Raw genomic sequence first — 19,965 nt, 5'->3', positions numbered from 1 at the left:
AAGGAAATGAATATTGAGGCAGCTCTGGGTATTATTTTCTGTACTAGATGCTTCTTGTTCACACTGAGACTGCCAAAAGAAAACCAGACACTAGAGGTTTAGACTCCTCCATAGACTGCGTGTAATTTAGTTTTCCTAAAATGTCAAACGTAATAGTCTCTGGCAGTCATGTCAGCTTCTAGCTTTATCTGTCAAACCATGTTGCTAAACATCTTATGGCTTGGAAATTGATATTCAGAGCAATGCACATTGTGTAATTGCACTGGTTGTAATGACAATTGTTGGTTAGATTTCAACAGTTTGCTTCGATGTGTGATACCTCTCATACCTTACAAATGGTGTATACTTTGTATTAGTACATACAAGCATAGCTAACTTGTTCTGATTAACTCTACGTTGCCCATCCAGACAGGTTATCCAAGACTATAACAGATTTCCCAGGGTGGACCACCCACAGTGGTGATCATATTTGCCTGGTCCTCACCACAGGAATTGCTTGAGTGCTGCATCCAGTTGCTGGCTGCAAAGACAGTGCTCCGGCCAGCGATTGAGCCAGCCGTGGAACGATAAATACCGAAACTAGTGGTGGGGACCAGGTAAGTATGATCACCACCATGGGTCGACCACTCTGGGAAGTCTGTTATATTCTTGGATAACCCCTTTTTCAAAAAATTGCAGAGAGCGCAGAGGGCGAAAAAAATAAAGAGAAAATAGGTAAAGAGAAAAAAATTGTCCCACCTCTCCTCGGTTCCCCAGTACTCTTATCCTTGATGGTCCTGTAGCAATTGTGTCACATCCATCACTCATGTGACTGCTGCAACCAGTCATTGGCCTCAGTGGTCACATGCCCTTCATGCACATGTGCCGACTGAGTTCAGTAACTTACTGCAGTGGTCATCTGAACTATAAACAGCATGTAAACTGTGCAGGCCCAGCGGGGATCAAAGTGGGGGAGACTGGAGCGGTGTCACAGGAACAGCGGGACATTTAAAGGGTGTGCAAGGGTTTCCCCATTATTTTGTAATGCTCCAGCTCTCTGCCAAGTTAAAAAATCTTGGAAACTCCTTTAAAGGGAGTCTGTCGCCAGATACAATGCCTTGTAGGACTAACTCAGCTGAATGTAGTTACCTTACACTTAGTGATCCGTTCATTCTGGAGAAAAAGTACTTTTAATCTATTGCTAGGATATGCCATCAATGTCACATAGGTGTGGGTCCCGCTCCTATCTCCGGAACGGGACCTCCAAAGTGAACAGATAGCAGCCACGCATGCGCAGCCACCCTCCATTCACTTCTATGGGAGCATTGGCTCGTTTATTTCCAGCAGACCCATTATGATGAATGCATGAGCGGTGAGCTCACCTTCACTTCAAGAGCCCCGTTCTCTAGATAGGAACGGGTCCCAGAGGACAGAGAGTTTGCTCAGGAATGGTGCAGTGGATCTATATAATTAAGTTATCCATTTAGTCAGCAGGATCAACCCTACAAAGCATTATTCCAAATACAGTAGGGTTTATGCTGTTGATAAAAGCTCTTTAAGTGAATTTTTACAAGTAAGTGAATGATAGCAATCTTGCAGTAACCAGGCATAACTACTATACAGTGGATGGGGCTGTATAATTCGGGTGCCTGGTTCTGGCAGCAGAGCTTGTGAAAACTGCTGATCAGCTCAGGTGCTGGGAGTTGGACTCCTGCCAATCTGATATTAATGGCCTATCCTAAGTCCAATAAACCCATTTAATTTACACCCCAGCTTCTATGTTTAATAGGTAACTCCCATTACTGGTGTCTTTATAATCATATATTTTGCCTGTGAATAAAGCAGTAATATGTATATTAGCTTTTTGAGCAGATCTCAGTGTGGTGAAGCTACAGTACATAGTGTATATGATATGTAGATGGGAGGTCACAGCTCAAAGACACAGCTCTGCCCTCAGCCTGCTAATGTCTAGCCCTGTCAATCAAGGGGAGGGTGGATTGTGCAGAGCACAGGGGTGTTACAAAGCACTGCTCAAAGGGTTCAGCCCTGTCCCCTGGTGATCAAACTGGCATATGAATAAAAATGCAAAAGAACGGTATCTTTTTAATCACTATGATGATCCCTACCAGGCAGTATGCTTGGTTTAATAGGGTTGATCCTGGTGACAGAGCCTCTTCAAGTGCAACACAGCTACTCACCTGTAGTCTATACACTACCAAATATATTTAACATACAGTAATTATTAGAATGGCGCAGTTAACGACTGTTTTATTTTATAGACACTACAGTAGAAAACCACTAGAGATGACAATGATTATTCTTTCTCGGTCTCTACCATTTGTGATGAGCTGTAACAGCATTTTTATTTTATATAACATTTATGTTTACTTATCTTGATACTAGAGGGTATTATATAGCCATGCTTCAGTGATCATGAAAGGGCGGTGTTATGCAATGTTATGCCATAGTTTGCTTTGTGGATATAAATACGGTATAAGTGTGCACTATGCTGCATCACAGCAGTTTTACATGAATCACTAGTGAAGCATCAGCACTCCAGATAATTAGGCTTTTTCCCAATAAGCATGAAAACTAGGGTTGAAATGTTGTTTTATCTGCAAGCATGTTAAAGACTGGGTGAGTTCTTTCATGATTGGCTGGCTGCATCAGTGAATATGGCAGAAGCTGTCACGCACATACTTCTTAGTTCTTGTTATAAATCATTTTAACCAACTAACTGCCAAAGGCACAATAAATGAAAGACTAGGCAAATGTTAAAATTTGTATGCGTTTTATTTACCGATAAGCACATTTTTTAATATTCGATTTTAATTCCATTCTGCCGAATCAGTCAGTGATTCGATTTGGGTCTGAATAAATCCGAATAAACCAAAGAGCTCCTATTGCCCAAAGTTCTGGATGACATTCTGGGGTCTCCTTGGACTGCAACCAACTCATTTCAATGACATACCGCCTGGAGTCATGTGATCCTCCTTCATCTTTCTCGTCTTTTGATTTGAAAAATAGCTGATGTCATTTTGAGAAATTCATCTGAATTGAATAACCAACCATATGGACTCGACCAGAATTTTAGGAAAATCAGTTTAGAATTATTCCCTCATCTCTAGTAGTATTACTTGTATGTATTTGTCCAGTGTGTACAGAACATGTGGTCTCCTTTTTAATACTATACTGACTTCAGTTGTGTAAGTTAGGCTACTTTCACACTAGCGTTCTGAACGGATCCAATCATAATAATGCAGACGGAGGCTCCGTTCAGAACGGATCCGTCTGCATTATATTATAAAAGCTAAGTGTGAAAATAGCCTCGTACGGATCCGTCCAGACTTTCAATGTAAAGTCAATGGGGGACGGATCCGCCTGAAGATTAAGCCATATTGTGGCATCTTCAAACGGATCCGTCCCCATTGACTTACATTGTAAGTCTGGACGGATCCGCACGGATCCGCACGCCTCCGCACGGCCAGGCGGACACCCGAACGCTGCAAGCAGCGTTCAGCTGTCCGCCTGTCCGTGCGGAGGCGAGCGGAGCGGAGGCTGAACGCCGCCAGACTGATGCAGTCTGAGCGGATCCGCTCCATTCAGACTGCATCAGGGCTGGACGGCTGCGTTCGGGTCCGCTCGTGAGCTCCTTCAAACGGAGCTCACGAGCGGACCGACGAACGCTAGTGTGAAAGGAGCCTTAGTAGGTAATTTATATTTTACACCGAACTCAATCCATATGCATTGTAAATTTGGGGTTGGTGACTGCCTCATTCTTGTCTGTGAAGGTTCTCATTTATCCAGGTCATGGAATATCTGTAAAGAATAAATCAAGGCAACTGGACGTACTGTAGATTTCTTGAAAACGAGTGAAACGTTATCAAGAAATCTACAGTACGTCCAGTTGCCTTGATTTATTCTTTACAGATATGCCTCATTCTTGTACGCTCCTCTCATGTGTCCAAGGCTGTTTTATTACAGCAGAATATACAGCCGCTGTATCCTACCTACTCCAAGTTCATTTTGAAGGTCTAGGCACAAAAAAGGGAGTCTTTTTTGAGTAGGGTACCATCTGTATGAGCTCCCCTTGTTGGGGCAGACAAGCTCACACAATTTGATGGAAAAAATGCTAAGAACCTCACATTATTTGATTTATTTACTATACTAATAATAGTACAATTTAAAATACTTGATATATTAAAATGATTACTTATGTAGCGCAGAGGGCTCCTGCATTGTTGTGTGTATATACCTTTAACTGAAACAACAAAGGTGCAGCACTCTACACCTTTGAGTTTCATAGGCTCTGCTTGCCTTTTTTTAGCATGTGGAGTACAGATCCCATATGCTTTCTATGGATCCGTACTTCACATACTGGAGAAGCAGAGCAGATGAAACCCAAAGGTGCAGAGTGCTCTGAGAAGCTCACCTGCCCATTTGTGGTTTCAGCAAAAGTTTAGGTCCCCTTTAAAACCTCCATCAGGAGGACAATGCCAAGAAGATAAAATACATATCATTCAAGCTTTGAGAGCCCAAAATTATTGTTGCTTAACAGTCCCTGGCCAAAGCCTTGTCACATCATGGTTGTGTTTTTTTTTTTTACTATGTTTTTTATGATCATGCTGCTTTAAGAACATTATTTCTCTATTTCTATACCTATTGCATATTTCTTTTGTGTACCATAGAATTAAACATCAGCACACCATGGAGATTCTGAGAATACCACAAGCCCTTCATTGTTTCCATAGGCACAGGCTCTAGTTCATATGAGTGACTGTGCCTCGTGCTGTGGTACTGCCATAGTGTACAACTGCTTACTATGTAGCATCACTTCTCAAAATAAAATAACATTGAGGAGGTCTACACATGAAATATGACACACATTACATACTTGTAAATACATATATCCTGAAGGAAGGGTATTGTAATTAGTTTAGAATATAAATCAAATATTCAGGAAAAACTGCAAAATGAATGTAGGTTTATTTATTTGGCACCTGATCCTTCTTGGCACATACACCACAATTTTATTCTGCATTACCACTTGGAGAACAAAGACGAATCCATGACTGAAATACGGTATGTTCTTTTTAGTTACTAATGTACAAATACTCAAATATTATTTTAAAAAGTTCTGGAATCTTTATGTAGGTCCAGGTGCTTCATTCTATGTTGGAGATGAATTTGGTAAAAATTGGTAGATGAAAGAATCCTACAGATATGAGATCAGCAGATGCAGAGAAGCCAAGATTGTTTCTGTAGTTAGAACATCTCCTTTATTAATCTCCATGTCCATTAGGCTAATAGGTAATGTTTGTACAGATCCATCACGTTGCTACCACACAATAAAGGTAGAATAAGCACCCAGTTATTGTCCTCTTCTGTGTCAGACTTTTACTCAAAATGGCATCCTCAGCCCCTGCTCATTTAGCATTGATGGAGCATTAATACCACAGTCTCTGGCTTCACAGAATCCTGGGACCCCTGCTGGGCCTTGTATCCCCTGCTGGCCTGGAGGTCCACTGTAACCAGGAGGACCTTGTGGTCCAGGTTGTCCTTCCTTGGCAACCCCTGGGTAACCTGGATAACCTATAAAATTGAAATAGGAATAGTTAAAACTACGTTGCAGTCCATAAGATGAATCAATGAGAATACACACATGCAGAGTGACTGTTTTCTCAGCGTGTGAGCTATTTTACAGGATATGTCAAAATGACAGGAACTTGTACTGAGAAATAAGTCATGAATGTTCCATATAGTTACATTTTCCATTCCATGTTCTGGCCAACCTAAAATCTACTAAAGAGCTATTCCTACAGATAAAATCAGGGAAAAGTACACATTAGTGTTGCACCCAGGCTCGGACTGGCCCACAGGGGTACAAGGGAATCCCCCGGTGGGCCCCTGAGCAAGGTGGGCCCCTAGTCTCCCACCCCCTGCACAAGTGGCACATAACACATTAGATTTAGTACACTACATACATATATTTAATGTACAGCACCTCAACCAGCTTATGTTCATATAAAAAAACTTGGTAGATTATTTATTATATTTAAATGTATCCGTACGGTGGGCCCCCAAAATAAATTTTACTGGTGGTCCCTAGGTACCCCAGTCCGACACTGGTTGCACCCCATAAATATATTCCATTTATTGTCACCAAGTATTCCAAACTTCGTGGGTATTTATCTTATATATTAGATTGTAGCATTAGGTAGATAACATTTAGTTTGTATAAAAAGAATAACAATTAAGCGAATGGGTGGATTAAATATACCTGTACATGGGCTGGTTTAAGATTTTTGGAGACACCATGTGATCTACTCTAGATGGTGAAGGATTTTAGAGATGTTTTTATCATGGGCTTCCAAATATTTCCTAGCCCTGGTTACAAAGTTATCAGTAGATGATTGCAGAACCTAGTGGTAGGGATCTACAAGCTCTTCACCATTGTGAAATATAGATCTCAATTCGAAGGGGGTCACTTTATATTCTTGGCATCATTCAAATTAGCTTTTTCTTAAACAATAACTAAATCACAATATATTAACGTATACAAACATTCAGTTTTTACCTCTAGGTCCTTGAACTCCATCTGGGCCTGGTAGTCCTGTGCCTTGATTTCCTCTCTGCCCTTTCGCACCCTTCTCACCTGAAAGCATCATAAACATAAAATATATAGAAACCGCATATTTTTTACAAAGGGAAGTTTCCTGGATGATCAAGACTAATGCAATGGGTCCTCTGGGATTGTGCGATAGGAATGATTTAGCTGTATTATATAACCGGACTCTTTATATCTCTATATTGTGTTGTTTTAATTGCTGTCTTGGTTTCCATAGTGATAGCGCTAGCAAGAGCATAAATAGGCACATATGCCGACATCATCACGTAAGGCCTGAGGAAGCGCAGTACATGCAAAACGGCTGTTGCCTACCAGTTACGCTGTACCCACGTCCGCTATGCTTTTATCAATGATGACAAAAAGCTGCTTAAGAATCGGTGAGTGCCGCTATTTATTTCTACCAAGAAAATTTTGCTGAGCACCAGTGTGTTCCACATAATTGAGGGACGTTGATCCTGTTTGTTACCACATGGATGGCAGTGCCGACCAGTTACTTTCTATACTATAACATACATAAACCAAAATAGCTGTGAGTTAAAAGCTATAGTAAACCTGTTAACATTACAATATCTGAAATATCCAGCTTGGGAACTTCTCAACAACCTAGGGCTCTTTTCTCTAAATGTTATCCCCAATGGTGGATTTGAGTTGATGCCATGAAATTATACAGACTATGGCTTCTTTCACACTTTCGTTAGGCTTGTCCAGCAGGCTGTTCCAGCACACTGTGTTTTTTGTCCGCCCGCCTCTCGGCTTGCTTGCCGTGCTATGGCCGGATCTCCGGCCCGTCCCCATTCCCTCTACCAGAACAGTCTACGGGACAAGCCTAACGTGAGTGTGAAAGAAGCCTATATTAGGATAACTTAATCATTAGTGAAGGTAATGTTCTTTATCATGTTCTCCATCCCACTCTTTAGCTAGGCCCTACCATATTTTTTCTTTGGTCTGTATTTGTTGGACGAGTGTGTATATTTATTTCAATGATGAGATGGACACAAGCTGCTGACACTTAAGACAGCTACTTATCCCTCAGCAGAACAAAGGGTTAGTCATGATAAAATCCAACATACCCTATCCTCACTTTCACATCAGCTATCTGGCAAAATTAGGATGCCTAATACTGGAGTTCTCTAATATGTATGGATATGCCAAGTGTTTAACTAACTTACCTTGGTCACCCTGAGCGCCTTTTTGTCCAGGTACTCCAATGGGTCCTCTAGGGCCCCGTTTTCCATTCACTCCAGAAGAGCCTAGTTTTCCCTAAAAAACAACAACTGATTTATAAAGAAATTGTTGATGGCTTTAGTCTCTCAATTATTTAGCCTCTGATTATGTCATTTTTATAGATAATAGGCAAAGATAGCAGCACCCTCTCCACTTTGATTGACCTTAGGAGAAGTCAAGGCCAGGCATGATGACATTTAAACTGCCTGGCCCTGTCAATCAATGTGCAGGGAGCGCAGCAGTTGTAGAGAGAGCAGAGTCTCTAGGTGTTCATCATATTAACATAGGACCAACACAGATGTCTTCAGCTGCCAAGTGCACATGAAACAAGTCAGACAGTTTCATAGGTACAAATCTACTGACAGATACCCTTTAACCATGTGCTTTTCATCTTTGTTCACCAGTGATCTCCCAGCACCAGATATCTCTGAGGGGCACAGAAAATGAGGTTCTCTACCAAATATCACTAACATAACACATGAAGAAGTACAGCCGCATCTGAGCAAATTAATTATTGATCCACAAGTATTGGGGAAATTGAGCTCTGTAATTTGAAGACCACTGTATCTCTTCTTAATTTCTCTTGTAACAGGGTCAGTGCTAGAGGATTGGAGGATGTTCAACTACTATTTACGAAAGGTAAAAAGGTGGAACAGTGGAACTACTTTCCTCTAAGTTTGACATCTGTGGCGTGTAAAAAATTTTAAGGTATTGAAGATGGGCTGCAAATGTATATAGCAGTGAATTAATTAATAAATGATAACCAGCATGGATTCAGGCAAAACAGGTCATGCCTAACAGGTCATGGACTAGGGGACAATATAGGCAAATGGGTAAAGAATTTGTTTCGGTGCAGAAAACAAGTAATTGTAAATGGTACAAAATAGGCTAAAGTCAGGGACAGGATTGCACAAGGATCTGTGTTAGGCACATTTCTCTATAATCCCTTCATTAATGAACTTCTGGACAGGATTGATAGTAAAGTGTAAGTTTTTGCAGATGACACTAAAAAACTTTGTAGGATACTAAAAATTCAACTTGATTGTAAAATATTACAGAAAGATCTAGATAAGCTGGGGTCATGGGCAAGAACGTGGCGGATGAATTTTAATGTTGATAAATGTAAAGTAATGCACCCATCATAATACTGCATATAAGGAATAAAACTGTAGACAGCTGAATAAGAGAAGGATTTGGTTACATATAAGGTAAGCAGTGCTACTCAATTTCAAGTGGTAGCTTTAAAAGCAAATAAGATTTTAGGGTGTATAAAAAGATAAAAGTCAGTGATCCCAATGTGATATTACCCCTGTATAAATCCCTTCAAGGCTAAATTTTGAATATGGGATTCAGTTTTTAGGATTAACAAGGAAGGGGACAAAGACCATGCATTGATTTAGAGTTGCCTATGAATTTAGTTAAATCTTAATTTATTGTATAATTTATTGTATTGCAGTGCAGTGGTTTTAATAGAGTAGCTGCATAGAAAAAGAGTTATATCCAGCTCACCCATAGTTGTCCTGTAATAGGTGCACAGAATGACCCAAGTAAATCGTTATGTATTCTCATTAAAAAAAATTGAAATCCAGCACCAGTGTAGATCCTTTCGGTCCGGTCTTTATTTCACCAAACTTTGTTACTTTGGTGAAATAAAGACCAGACCAAAAGGATCTACACTGGTGCTAGATTTCAGTTTTTTTATGAGTATAAATAGCTGTAACCAGTTTATGAACAGTGGTTGTATACTGCAGCGTAATTGCTTCTTCTAACCTTCTTTCCAGCTTTTCCTGTAACGCCCGGAGGTCCTGGTGGTCCTATCAAGGATACCCCTGCCATGGGACAACCACTGGCACACTTTCCTCTTATGCTTGCTGCGTACTTTATTGTTGCCTCTATTACAACCTTGCGGCACAATTCATACACTAGCTGATCTGGCATGTCAGGTCCCTGTTAGAATAAAGGAAAGAATTCAATGAAATAACACATAACTGCTTGAGATAACACCAACGATTGTTAACATGATGTGACTAATGCTATACTTGACCATAAAGACTATCTGCTCACAAAACCTTGAGTATCCCCAAAAAATAGACTGTACACTACCAAAAAATAAGTAGCTTTCAGTTGTAGTAATTATGAATTTGTAACTATGATGCACAGTAAACCATTTAAGGGTATATACAGATTATATTATATTAATATTATACTTTTTCATGTAAACTAAATAACATTTAGTTTATCAACATTAAATAAAGATTTCTCCAATTGGCCACAAAAATTAATAAAGCATAACTTTTACCAATTAAAAAACTACTGGACTTTTGGCTCCCTAGCGGAGGGAGTAACAGCACCATTATAACTAACTGATAAATCCCCAATATAGTCCAAGAAAGCTCTAAAAGATTACAGACTGCTGTCTATTTAAGCCCACAATTGAACAATACTGATGTAGCTAGTGACTCCCTTCACTAAAGCCCAACAAGGAACTGTTCAGCTAATTGTGTCACCATAGAGTGAGCTATAAACAGTCTAAAGTATTTGTTTACTTGTGGTCCAGGTACTCCAGGAGGCCCAGGAGGACCCTGTTCTCCACGATCTCCAATTAATCCAAGATGGCCTCTGGGGCCTGGTGATCCAGGAGCACCTGTCCTGCCCACCTGACCTGATGGTCCCGCAGGACCCCGTTTTCCTTGCTGTAGTAGAACACAAAAAGTTTTTAATTAGTTATACATATCTAATAATAATTTTTTAAATGTCCAAATGGATTAGAGAGATTTGATAAAATTAGAAATTTTGTTACTGACTATTGACCTTTCATCATTATAGTAACATAGTTTATAAGGCTGAAAAAAGACATTCGTCCATTCAGTTCAGCCTGTAACCATTCACAATCCAATAGTAATTCAAGGATAATATCAGCTACAGTATAGTAGATGGTTATGTTACATGGACTATACTAATGTACTGTATAAGTCACTGGTTATGTAATGGTCTACAAGGAATTATTTGGATATTGTAAAATAAAACTAAATCTGATGTTCAAGGGGAATTGCATTAGATAACATTTATCACCTATTCACTGGAATTTACCTTTAACGCTAAACGGAAAAAAGCAACTCAGAATTACTTACAGAACCCTTGTCTCCAGTGTCACCTGGATCCCCCTGTTGTAAAACAGCATGAAGCAAAAATTCAATCTTTAGAAATCCACACAAAAAATATACATCAATCTGCTCAGCTCCTCCTGCTCTATAACATGCTGCCTAAAGATTGCACTGAATGCTGTGGTTACCCTAAAAGGTTTCTTTAAGGTGAGCAGATCACAGATGGTCCCCAGCTGGAATCCCCATGGGTGAAAACCTATTATTAAAACCCCTTTACATGGTCCAACTGTGCAGGAAATTATTGGGAACAAACTGCTCATTCCAAATAATTGCTTGTCTGTGAGCCGAGGCGACAGCTACATTCACATGCAGCAATCAACTCCGCTGTATGAGGGCAAGGGAACTGTACTGCGATCGCTCATCCCCATACAGATTCATTGTTTCTGGTCAGCAGATTACTGTTCACACAGGGCGATCTGTTGCCCAGAAACAATAATGCCTTCATCCAATTAAGGAACATTTGCCCATTCATCAGGTGATCAGCTATACCTTTATACTACAATATGCTCACATCATGAAGGATGCTGGTTTCTGAAACCAACAAAAAATAATCCTTGACCTCCACTTCTTGCTCCATTCAAATCTACATAAAAAAATGTTTGTAGCCAGCTATAGCCACCCATACACCCATGTAGAAATGCCACACGCTTGCGAAGGGAGGGGGTCAGCCCGCAGAAGTAAACAAAAAAGTTTTTAGACTATGAAAAGGTATTTAGAAAAACATTGATCTTCATACCCATATATTAATCTAAAATCCATACCCTTTGGCCTAAAGGTTTATTCATACATTGTAGTCACATCACTTTTTTGGCAAAAATGCAATATGTCCACAACAGGTTTTTTAAAAATGGATTTCATTCCAATTTGTGGGCAATAATGAAATAATTAGCTAATCTCATATCTATTGGACAACTCCTTCTAAGGCCCTACGCACACAACCGTATCCACTTTGCGATTCGCAAATCACTGATCTGCAAAACTTGGATACTAGCTGCGTGCATTCCACACTTTCCCGTTCTGCATGCTCCACCCTATGTTAAAAATGCTTATTCTTGTCCGCAAACGGACAATAGGACATGTTCTATCCTTTTTGCGGGGCGCACATATGTTGTGGCCCCATTGAAATTAATGGGTCTGCATCCAATCCGCAAAACAAGGGTAGATCAGATGTGTACCAAAAATACAGTGGTGTTAATGAGGCCTAAAAGAAAACATTTAAAGGATTTCTGTCTGCACAATTATTACTGCTATTCTTTTTTTTTATGTATGCCCCTGTTTTTGCGCAATTATAAGTTTTATTATATGCAAATTAACCTCTAGGAGCGGGGGGGGGGCCTTGCTCCTGCTCCTAGAGGCTCCGTTCTCCCACCTCATTCCACGCCCTTCTACTGTTGATTGACAGGGCCCCGGCCAGGGTTTGTCTCCTCCTGCCGGCGCTGAGTGTTGGGGAAATCTTGCGCCTGCGCCGTCCCGTTCAGTATTCGACGCAGGCATAGTGAGGGAAGGACGCTCGCCTGCTGTCGGTTTCCTCACTGTGCCGAATACGTCACAGAGTGCTCCCGGAAGAGAAGACAGCCAACATCGCAGAGAAGGAGGAGAGTGCTGTGACGTCGTTGGATCCTCCTATGTGGTAAGTATTTTCCTAATTGGCCAGCGCTTTATTCCCACTGATACCACCAATGATCAAAAGGGGCATTAAATGAAACAATATTTTATATAAAAAAGCAATACTAATAATTATTAGATTTATAAATAATATATCACCAACGAATCAAATTAATTTGGCCATCAGATAATATATACATATATTAAAATATATATATAATATCTGGTGGACAAATTAATTTGATTCGTTGGTGATATAGTGTTCAAAAATCTAATAATTATTAATACTGCAATTTTTTTTATGTCAGCCTGTTTAATAGGGATAATTGTGGTGACAGAGTAGCTGACCATTAATATAACAGTAGCCATAGGCGTAAACTGACTCAGATTCTAATAGGAGGTTGTTACAGGGGCTTACATGCATTGGTATATGCAACATAAATAATTTCCCATATTCTGTAAATCTTTTTTCCAGTGTTGTATATATATTTTCATGTTCAATTTCAATAAAATCTTTGATCACATTGCCTCACAAGGTAACAGCTGAGAATTTAGTGCAGTAGATATACTGTTTATGGTGGCATGATTAATATGTTATGTACCTTGGCTCCAGTCTTTCCTCTCGCACCTTGTCTCCCCTTTTCACCCTAAAAAATCAAAATGAAATGAGTACATGTAGACTTTACTAAATAATAATTTAGAATTTAGGTATACCATTGTTTTTATTAATCCACTGATACTGTACATTGCCTATTTCTGGTATTGCTGACCACGGGGAATGGGTAAGCTATTATAAGGTATGTAGTGAGAGGATGACCAAACATTGTTTTCATTTATGCTCCGAGTTGAAGAGGAATTTAAATGTGAAAGGGAAAAATACCTAAAACCAATGATAATAAGCTAATTAGTCTTACTAAAACCAACCAGACAGTGTTGCTTTGATTTTGGAAGTTAAAATTAACAAAAGCAACACAAGTATTTTACTAGTTGTATCATCACTGGTTTTCGGCTTCAGTGAATTTATACATGGCCAAGATACTTTCTGTTTCACAAACTGCCAATACTCACCATACTGATGGCTAGCTTTCATTTTCAATAGAGAATCATAATGTTTAAATATCCTGGAATTTATAGTTTTATGTATAGTCTTATGAAATCAGACATGTCAACAGGTTTTAACAGCTGGGGGCTGGTAATTTGGACTCAGTAGAAGTTGTTGAATCCCCCCTCTAAGGCCTCATGCACACAACCGCATGTATTTTGCGGTCCACAAAAAAACAAATCTGCAAAAAATACGGATGACATCCGTGTGCATTCCATATTTTGCGGAACGGAACAGCTGGCCCCTAAACAGTATTATCTTTGTCCGTAATGCGGACAATAATAGGACATGTTCTTTTTTTGGGGGGAACGGAAATACGGACATACGGAAACAGAATGCACACGGAGTACCTTCCGTTTTTTTTGCGGACTCTTTGAAATGAATGGTTCCGCATACGGTCCACAATAAACCCCGGAATGGACACGGAAATAAAATACTTTTGTGTGCATGAGGCCTAACACTTGTCCCCCTCCAATCCATCCTCTTCTCTGCTCCCCAATGAACCCACCTGTCACTTCATTCCTCTAATGCCAATGAAATGGTTTGGAGGGTCCACCCTTTGAATATAGAACCTTAAGGACCCTGTTTTATTAGGGTTCAATTATAGTCAGAGCTTGGGCCCACCAGAGGATCCTCGGGTACTCTGGAGAGCCAGTCCAACCTTGACCTCAACATATCAATTCAAAATATCCACCATTCAAACTTTCTGAAAAGTTTACAAGCATACATGTAACCAGCTTCTACTCTCACCAACATCTCTTTCCCACTTTCCAAGCTCTTTTTCCTTTCATACCAGCCAGTTACTCAGTAAGCTCATGATTATTGTACTTGCTTGTTTCTACTGTTGATTCATGTTATGTACCGTATTTTAAATATACAGAACCCTGGAAGTTGAAGGGGTTCTCTGGGATGTACACATTTATGAGGACCTCAGGATAGGTTATCAATATGAAATTGGTGGGGGTCCGACTCCTGGAATCCTCCTGATTAGCTGTTTTAAGAGGCCACAGTGCTCCCATGTGTGCCATGGCCTCCTCACAGCTTATCAAGAATTGGGCTGAACTGCGCCTAGGCCATGTGACCGATGAACGTACCATCACATGACCTAAGAAGAGGCCTAAGCACTCATGGAGCGCCGCAGCCTCCTCCTACAGCTGATCGGCAGGGGAACCTGCCAATCTCATATTGATGACCTATCCTCAGGATAGGTCAACAATATGTAAATCCAGGAGAACCCCTTTAATGACATTAAAATAAACCTGATTATACTGAAAAATTTAGCTTTTTATTGTTTAATTGGTTTCTGTTAAAACTATACTGTTATTATGCTGTTAATAATAAACCAACAAATATGAGTAATGCTATGTTCCTTTAAAATGAGCACCATTGTACGTAATCGTTACACAACCATGAATATATAATAGTATAAAGGTGCAACAAATTCAGTGTAAAGTCTATCTAATTAGAGTAAGGTATGGCTGACTACCTCTTTTTATATAATTCATACCAGCAGTATATGGGGTTAGCGTAACACATCCTAGGCCAGTGATGGCGAACCTTTTAGAGACCGAGTGCCCAAACCGCAACCCGAAAACCCCCTTATTTTTCGCAAAGTGCCAACGTGGCAAGTTATCCTGAATCCTACAGTCCAATATAGTATATCTTTCATGTACTTTATCATGTAGTAGCTATAAAAGTCTGTCTACATTCAGTGCGCTGCCTGTGCTGTTCATGGTGCGTCCTGTGCTGATGAATGGCAGGAAAGGTCTAAAGCAGGCATGCTCAACCTGCGGCCCTCTAGCTGTTGTAAAACTACAACTCCCACAATGTCCTGCTGTAGGTTGATAGCTGAAGGCTGTCCGAGAATGCTGGGAGTTGTAGTTTTGCAACAGCTGGAGGGCCGCAGGTTGAGCATGCCTGGTCTAAAGCATATTGGTACGGCTCCGAGTGCCGCCTCTGGCACCCATGCCATAGGTTCGCCACCACTGTCCTAGGTTGTTCAATACAGCCTTCTGAACTAACCCCTAAATAATTATCAGCCTTCCCATGCTCAACAATAAGTGATAGTGAACAAATATTGTATAGCTAGACTACCAGTTAACCTTACTATCTATGACATACCTTAGGTTAAATGTAAAATGGCGACTTCCCCTCAACGCGCTTTTCGCGTCACTGTTTCTTCAAGAGGATTATTATGCCATATGTAGAAGAAATCATCTTGCGGCACTCACCAGATTCCTTTGCAGTTCATTTATTCAACGTTAAAACATGGTCGCTGGTTCGGGCACTCACTCAGCTTCAGGTGACGGCCGTTTCGCACTGACCGCTTTTCGTCTCGACGGCCAGACGGAGCGCGGTCAGTGCAGAAGGGCCGTCGCCTGAAGCTGAGTGAGTGCCCGCACCAGCGACCTTGTTTTAACGTTGAATAAACTAACTGCAAAGGAATCTGGTGAGCGCTGCAAGTTTATTTCTTCTACACATCGCATGTGAATACAGTGTGTATTGCTGAGCACCACCTGAGGGCCACACGACTGGTGCGCAAGTCCCCTATAATGTACACTGGAATACTTCTCAATATCACAACTATACTTTTATTACTACTGTTAGGGACAAAAGAAGAGTTTATCATCTGGCAAATACAGCAGTGTAATCATCTGTTTCACATATATTTGCACGCTACAGACCCTTTTACATGGACAGAGGATTGGGTCAATTATTGTAAACAAACATTCGTATGTAAAGGTGCCGCCACTCCAGGGGCATAACTACCATGGAGGCAGAACATACAACTGCCGTGGGGTCTGGGCAAAGTGGTGCCCAGTGCTGAACCGCTTCCCCTGTTCTCAACATAGATTCATTGCATTTCCTGCAGTAGCCACTAGGGAGAACTAGGGAGTGCATAGAGATTTTACAACTTCTATTGAGTGCAATGGTAACTAAGAATGAAAATGCTGACCGCTCCCTAGCAGCAGCTACAGGCAGACAGATTTTTCAAGCACCAAGTAAAGGGAAAAAGAGAATTTCGAGCTGTATGGGGGACATTTACAAACGTATTTATGCAGTTGTCTAGTATAAATACATTTAGAAATATGGTATTCAGAATGAGCACCATATTCATGAAGCAGCTGTTCCACTTTTTCCAACACAGTCAGGTAAAGGCTGTGAGATGGAGCATTTTAGTTTTGAAATTCCTACACTAAAAAAAAATTTGGTGTGAAATCTCACTTCGGTGGGTGGCCCATACCAAGTTTTGCTCTGGGGCCCTATGAGATCTGTGTACACTTCTGTACCGCTCATTTGCCAGGTGAGCGCATCATTTGCACCAAATATAATTGTTTGTTGGCAGCACATCACCCTGTGTAAACCGGTTATGGGGTGCTGACAATATGCATAGTGAATGGGGAGGAACGATCGTAATAATTGATCATTTGTTCCTCATCCACTTTGTCTCTAACCATGTAAACGAGTGCCCATTAACTTATATATCATCAATAGGTACTCATCTAGTGCTGTAATCACCCACTGTAAAAGGACACTTATATCACACTGTGCATTATCACAAGTCTAATTACTTTCATGTGCATTACCTGTGTTGTAGGTCTGGTCATAGAAATCTCTTTCTGCATTCATTGCAAGTGGATAGTAGCTATGGTATGAGCAAGGTTTGAGACACCTCAACCCAAGTTTGAAAACTTCTGGGAAATAGATTATAGTAATAACCCGACTGCACAAAGGTGTATAGAGGAGCCCACCAGCATTATTGTTGGAAGTGAAGGGTCATACCACCTGGGCCAATGTTTGCTCTAGGAAAGGATATTTTCTATGCAGAATAGTAGAAAGCCACCTGCAAATATTTCCAGTGAATGCTATTTTGTGTGTTCTATAAATGCTTTGCTCTAGTAAATCAAAAGTATTAATCTTCATTTTGCATTCATGACTACACTAATGATGGTATGACTCCCAGATAAAAAGTGTGGAATCAACATACCAGAAAGAGCAATGAATGCAAAACAATATAAACTGAAAATTCACAAAACTATCAAATTTTATAGTATGTTCTTTATTATTTTTAAGAATTCAGATGTCCAATGGAGCTGGACTGTACATATCGCTTTCCATACTGTCATTATGTTGCTTGTTTTTTTTTTATTCAGCCAGACAAGTAATATTTAATGCGTCTCTAAGGCTGAGTTCACACGGGCGAGATTTCCGCGCGGGTGCAATGCGGGAGGTGAACGCATTGCACCCGCACTGAATCCGGACCTATTCATTTCTATGGGGCTGTGCACATGAGCTGTGATTTTCACACATCACTTATGCGTTGCGTGAAAATCGCAGCATGCTCTACATTGTGCGTTTATCACGGGCCCCATAGAAGTGAATGGGGCTGAATTAAAATCGCAAGCATCTGCAAGCAAGTGCGGATGCGGTGCGATTTTCACGCATGGGTTGCTAGGAGACGATCGGGATGGAGACCCGATCATTATTATTTTCCCTTATAACATGGTTATAAGGGAAAATAATAGCATTGTTAATACAGAATGCATAGTACAATAGCGCTGGAGGGGTTAAAAAAAATAATAATAATTTAACTCACCTTAATCCACTTGCTCGCGCAGCCGGCATCTCTTCTGTCTTCTTCTTTGCTGTGTACAGGAAAAGGACCTGTTGTGACGTCACTCCGGACATCACATGGTCCATCACATGATCTTTTACCATGGTAATGGATCATGTGATGGACCATGTGATGACCGGAGTGACGTCACCACAGGTTCTTTTCCTGTACACAGCAAAGAAGAAGACAGAAGAGATGCTGGCTGCGCGAGCAAGTGGATTAAGGTGAGTTAAATTATTTTCTTGTTTTTTTTAACCCCTCCAGCGCTATTGTACTATGCATTCTGTGTTTAAGAATGCTATTATTTTCCCTTATAACCATGTTAAAAGGGAAAATAATACAATCTACACAACCCCGATCCCAAACATGCCGATTTTTCTCACTTGCGTGCAAAACGCATTACAATGTTTTGCACTCGCGTGGAAAAATCGTGCATGTTCCCGCAACGCCCGTGTGAACCCAGCCTAACTTTTCAGCAAACTCTGCATTTATAAGTAGTACAGTGTGTGTACATAGGGAATAACACTGTTTAGGGTTACTATATGACTTGGCAGTTTTCCTCTGTGCATGCTAGTCTAGTTTTTAGTTCTCTAAGACATGGTGGGCAGGGTCTAGCTGCCATCAACTGCATACAGGAAGTAGAGAAGAATCTGCTTTCTAACCTTCTCTTACTTTCTCAGAAGCAGCCCCAGGATCATGGAGGACATTGTAGAGAAATACTGCATTGCATCCCGAGATGGAATTAAAGCATTTTTCAAAGTGAAAAGCAATTAGCAAAGGTGCAGTGGTAAACAGCTGATAACATGAAAACAAGCCTTTTCTTACTGATAAAATATATTACAGAGTTTCTTGTGGTCGCTTGTACTATTGATTTATGCAAAGTTGCGTGAAGTAAGTGATCATTTAACCCCTTAAGGATGTACGTCATGTGCATTTCAGATTACTGCCGCCCAGCGGGCGGTGATCGGAACTCGGTGCCTGCTCAAATCATTGAGCAGGCACCTTGGCTAAATGCGGTGAGGCGTCCCGTGACCCCCCCATGTCGGCGATTGCTGCAAACCGCAGGTCAATTCAGACCTGCGGTTTGGGGCTTTTACCTGCGGTTATGGCGGCGGCGTGTGGTGCCATCGAGTCCCCATGCGGCTGTAGGGGGGACCCGATGGCATGGAAGGCAGCGTGATGCCTATGGAAGGCATCGCGCTGCCTTCCGGTGACGAGCCTGTGAGATCCAGCCCCCTGGATCTCACAGGTCCGAAGCTGTACGAGTAATACACACAGTATTACTCATACAGCCAATATATTCCAATACAGAAGTATTGGAATGCATTGTAAAGGATTAGACCACCAAAAGTTCAAGTCCCAAAGTGGGACAAAACATAAAGTGAAAAAATAAAGTTTCCCCCCCCCCCAAAATTAAAGTTTCAAGTAAAAATAAACAAAAACGTCATTTTCCCCAAATAAATTTAAAAAAAAATTGGTAAAAAAATAGGGTGGGGGGAAGTATACATATTAGGTATCGCCGCGTCCGTATCGACCGAAACACGAACACCGTAAAAAAAAAAAAAACTGTGCTAAATAAACAATTTTTTGTCACCTTAAATCACAAAAAGTACAACAGCAAGCGATCAAAAAGGCGTTTGCCCACCAA

The 19,965-nt window shown here is 40.8% G+C and overlaps 1 protein-coding gene across 1 annotated transcript in view; it reads right to left on the bottom strand.

Annotated features, from left to right (window-relative positions):
• Positions 1–5,380: 5,380 nt before the first annotated feature.
• Positions 5,381–19,965, bottom strand: part of LOC122939433 (collagen alpha-1(IX) chain-like) — an 89,060-nt gene continuing 74,475 nt past the window's right edge. The window contains 7 exon segments of the mRNA XM_044295500.1: positions 5,381–5,571; positions 6,557–6,634; positions 7,777–7,867; positions 9,602–9,778; positions 10,378–10,524; positions 10,963–10,995; positions 13,203–13,247. Of these exon segments, the coding sequence (XP_044151435.1) occupies positions 5,381–5,571; positions 6,557–6,634; positions 7,777–7,867; positions 9,602–9,778; positions 10,378–10,524; positions 10,963–10,995; positions 13,203–13,247 (762 nt within the window).

This window comes from Bufo gargarizans, chromosome 5 (assembly GCF_014858855.1).
Source record: "Bufo gargarizans isolate SCDJY-AF-19 chromosome 5, ASM1485885v1, whole genome shotgun sequence".
Classification (NCBI taxonomy): domain Eukaryota; kingdom Metazoa; phylum Chordata; class Amphibia; order Anura; family Bufonidae; genus Bufo; species Bufo gargarizans.
The sequence above is the reverse complement of the archived record's forward strand: the minus strand, read 5'-3'. Positions and strand labels throughout refer to the sequence as shown.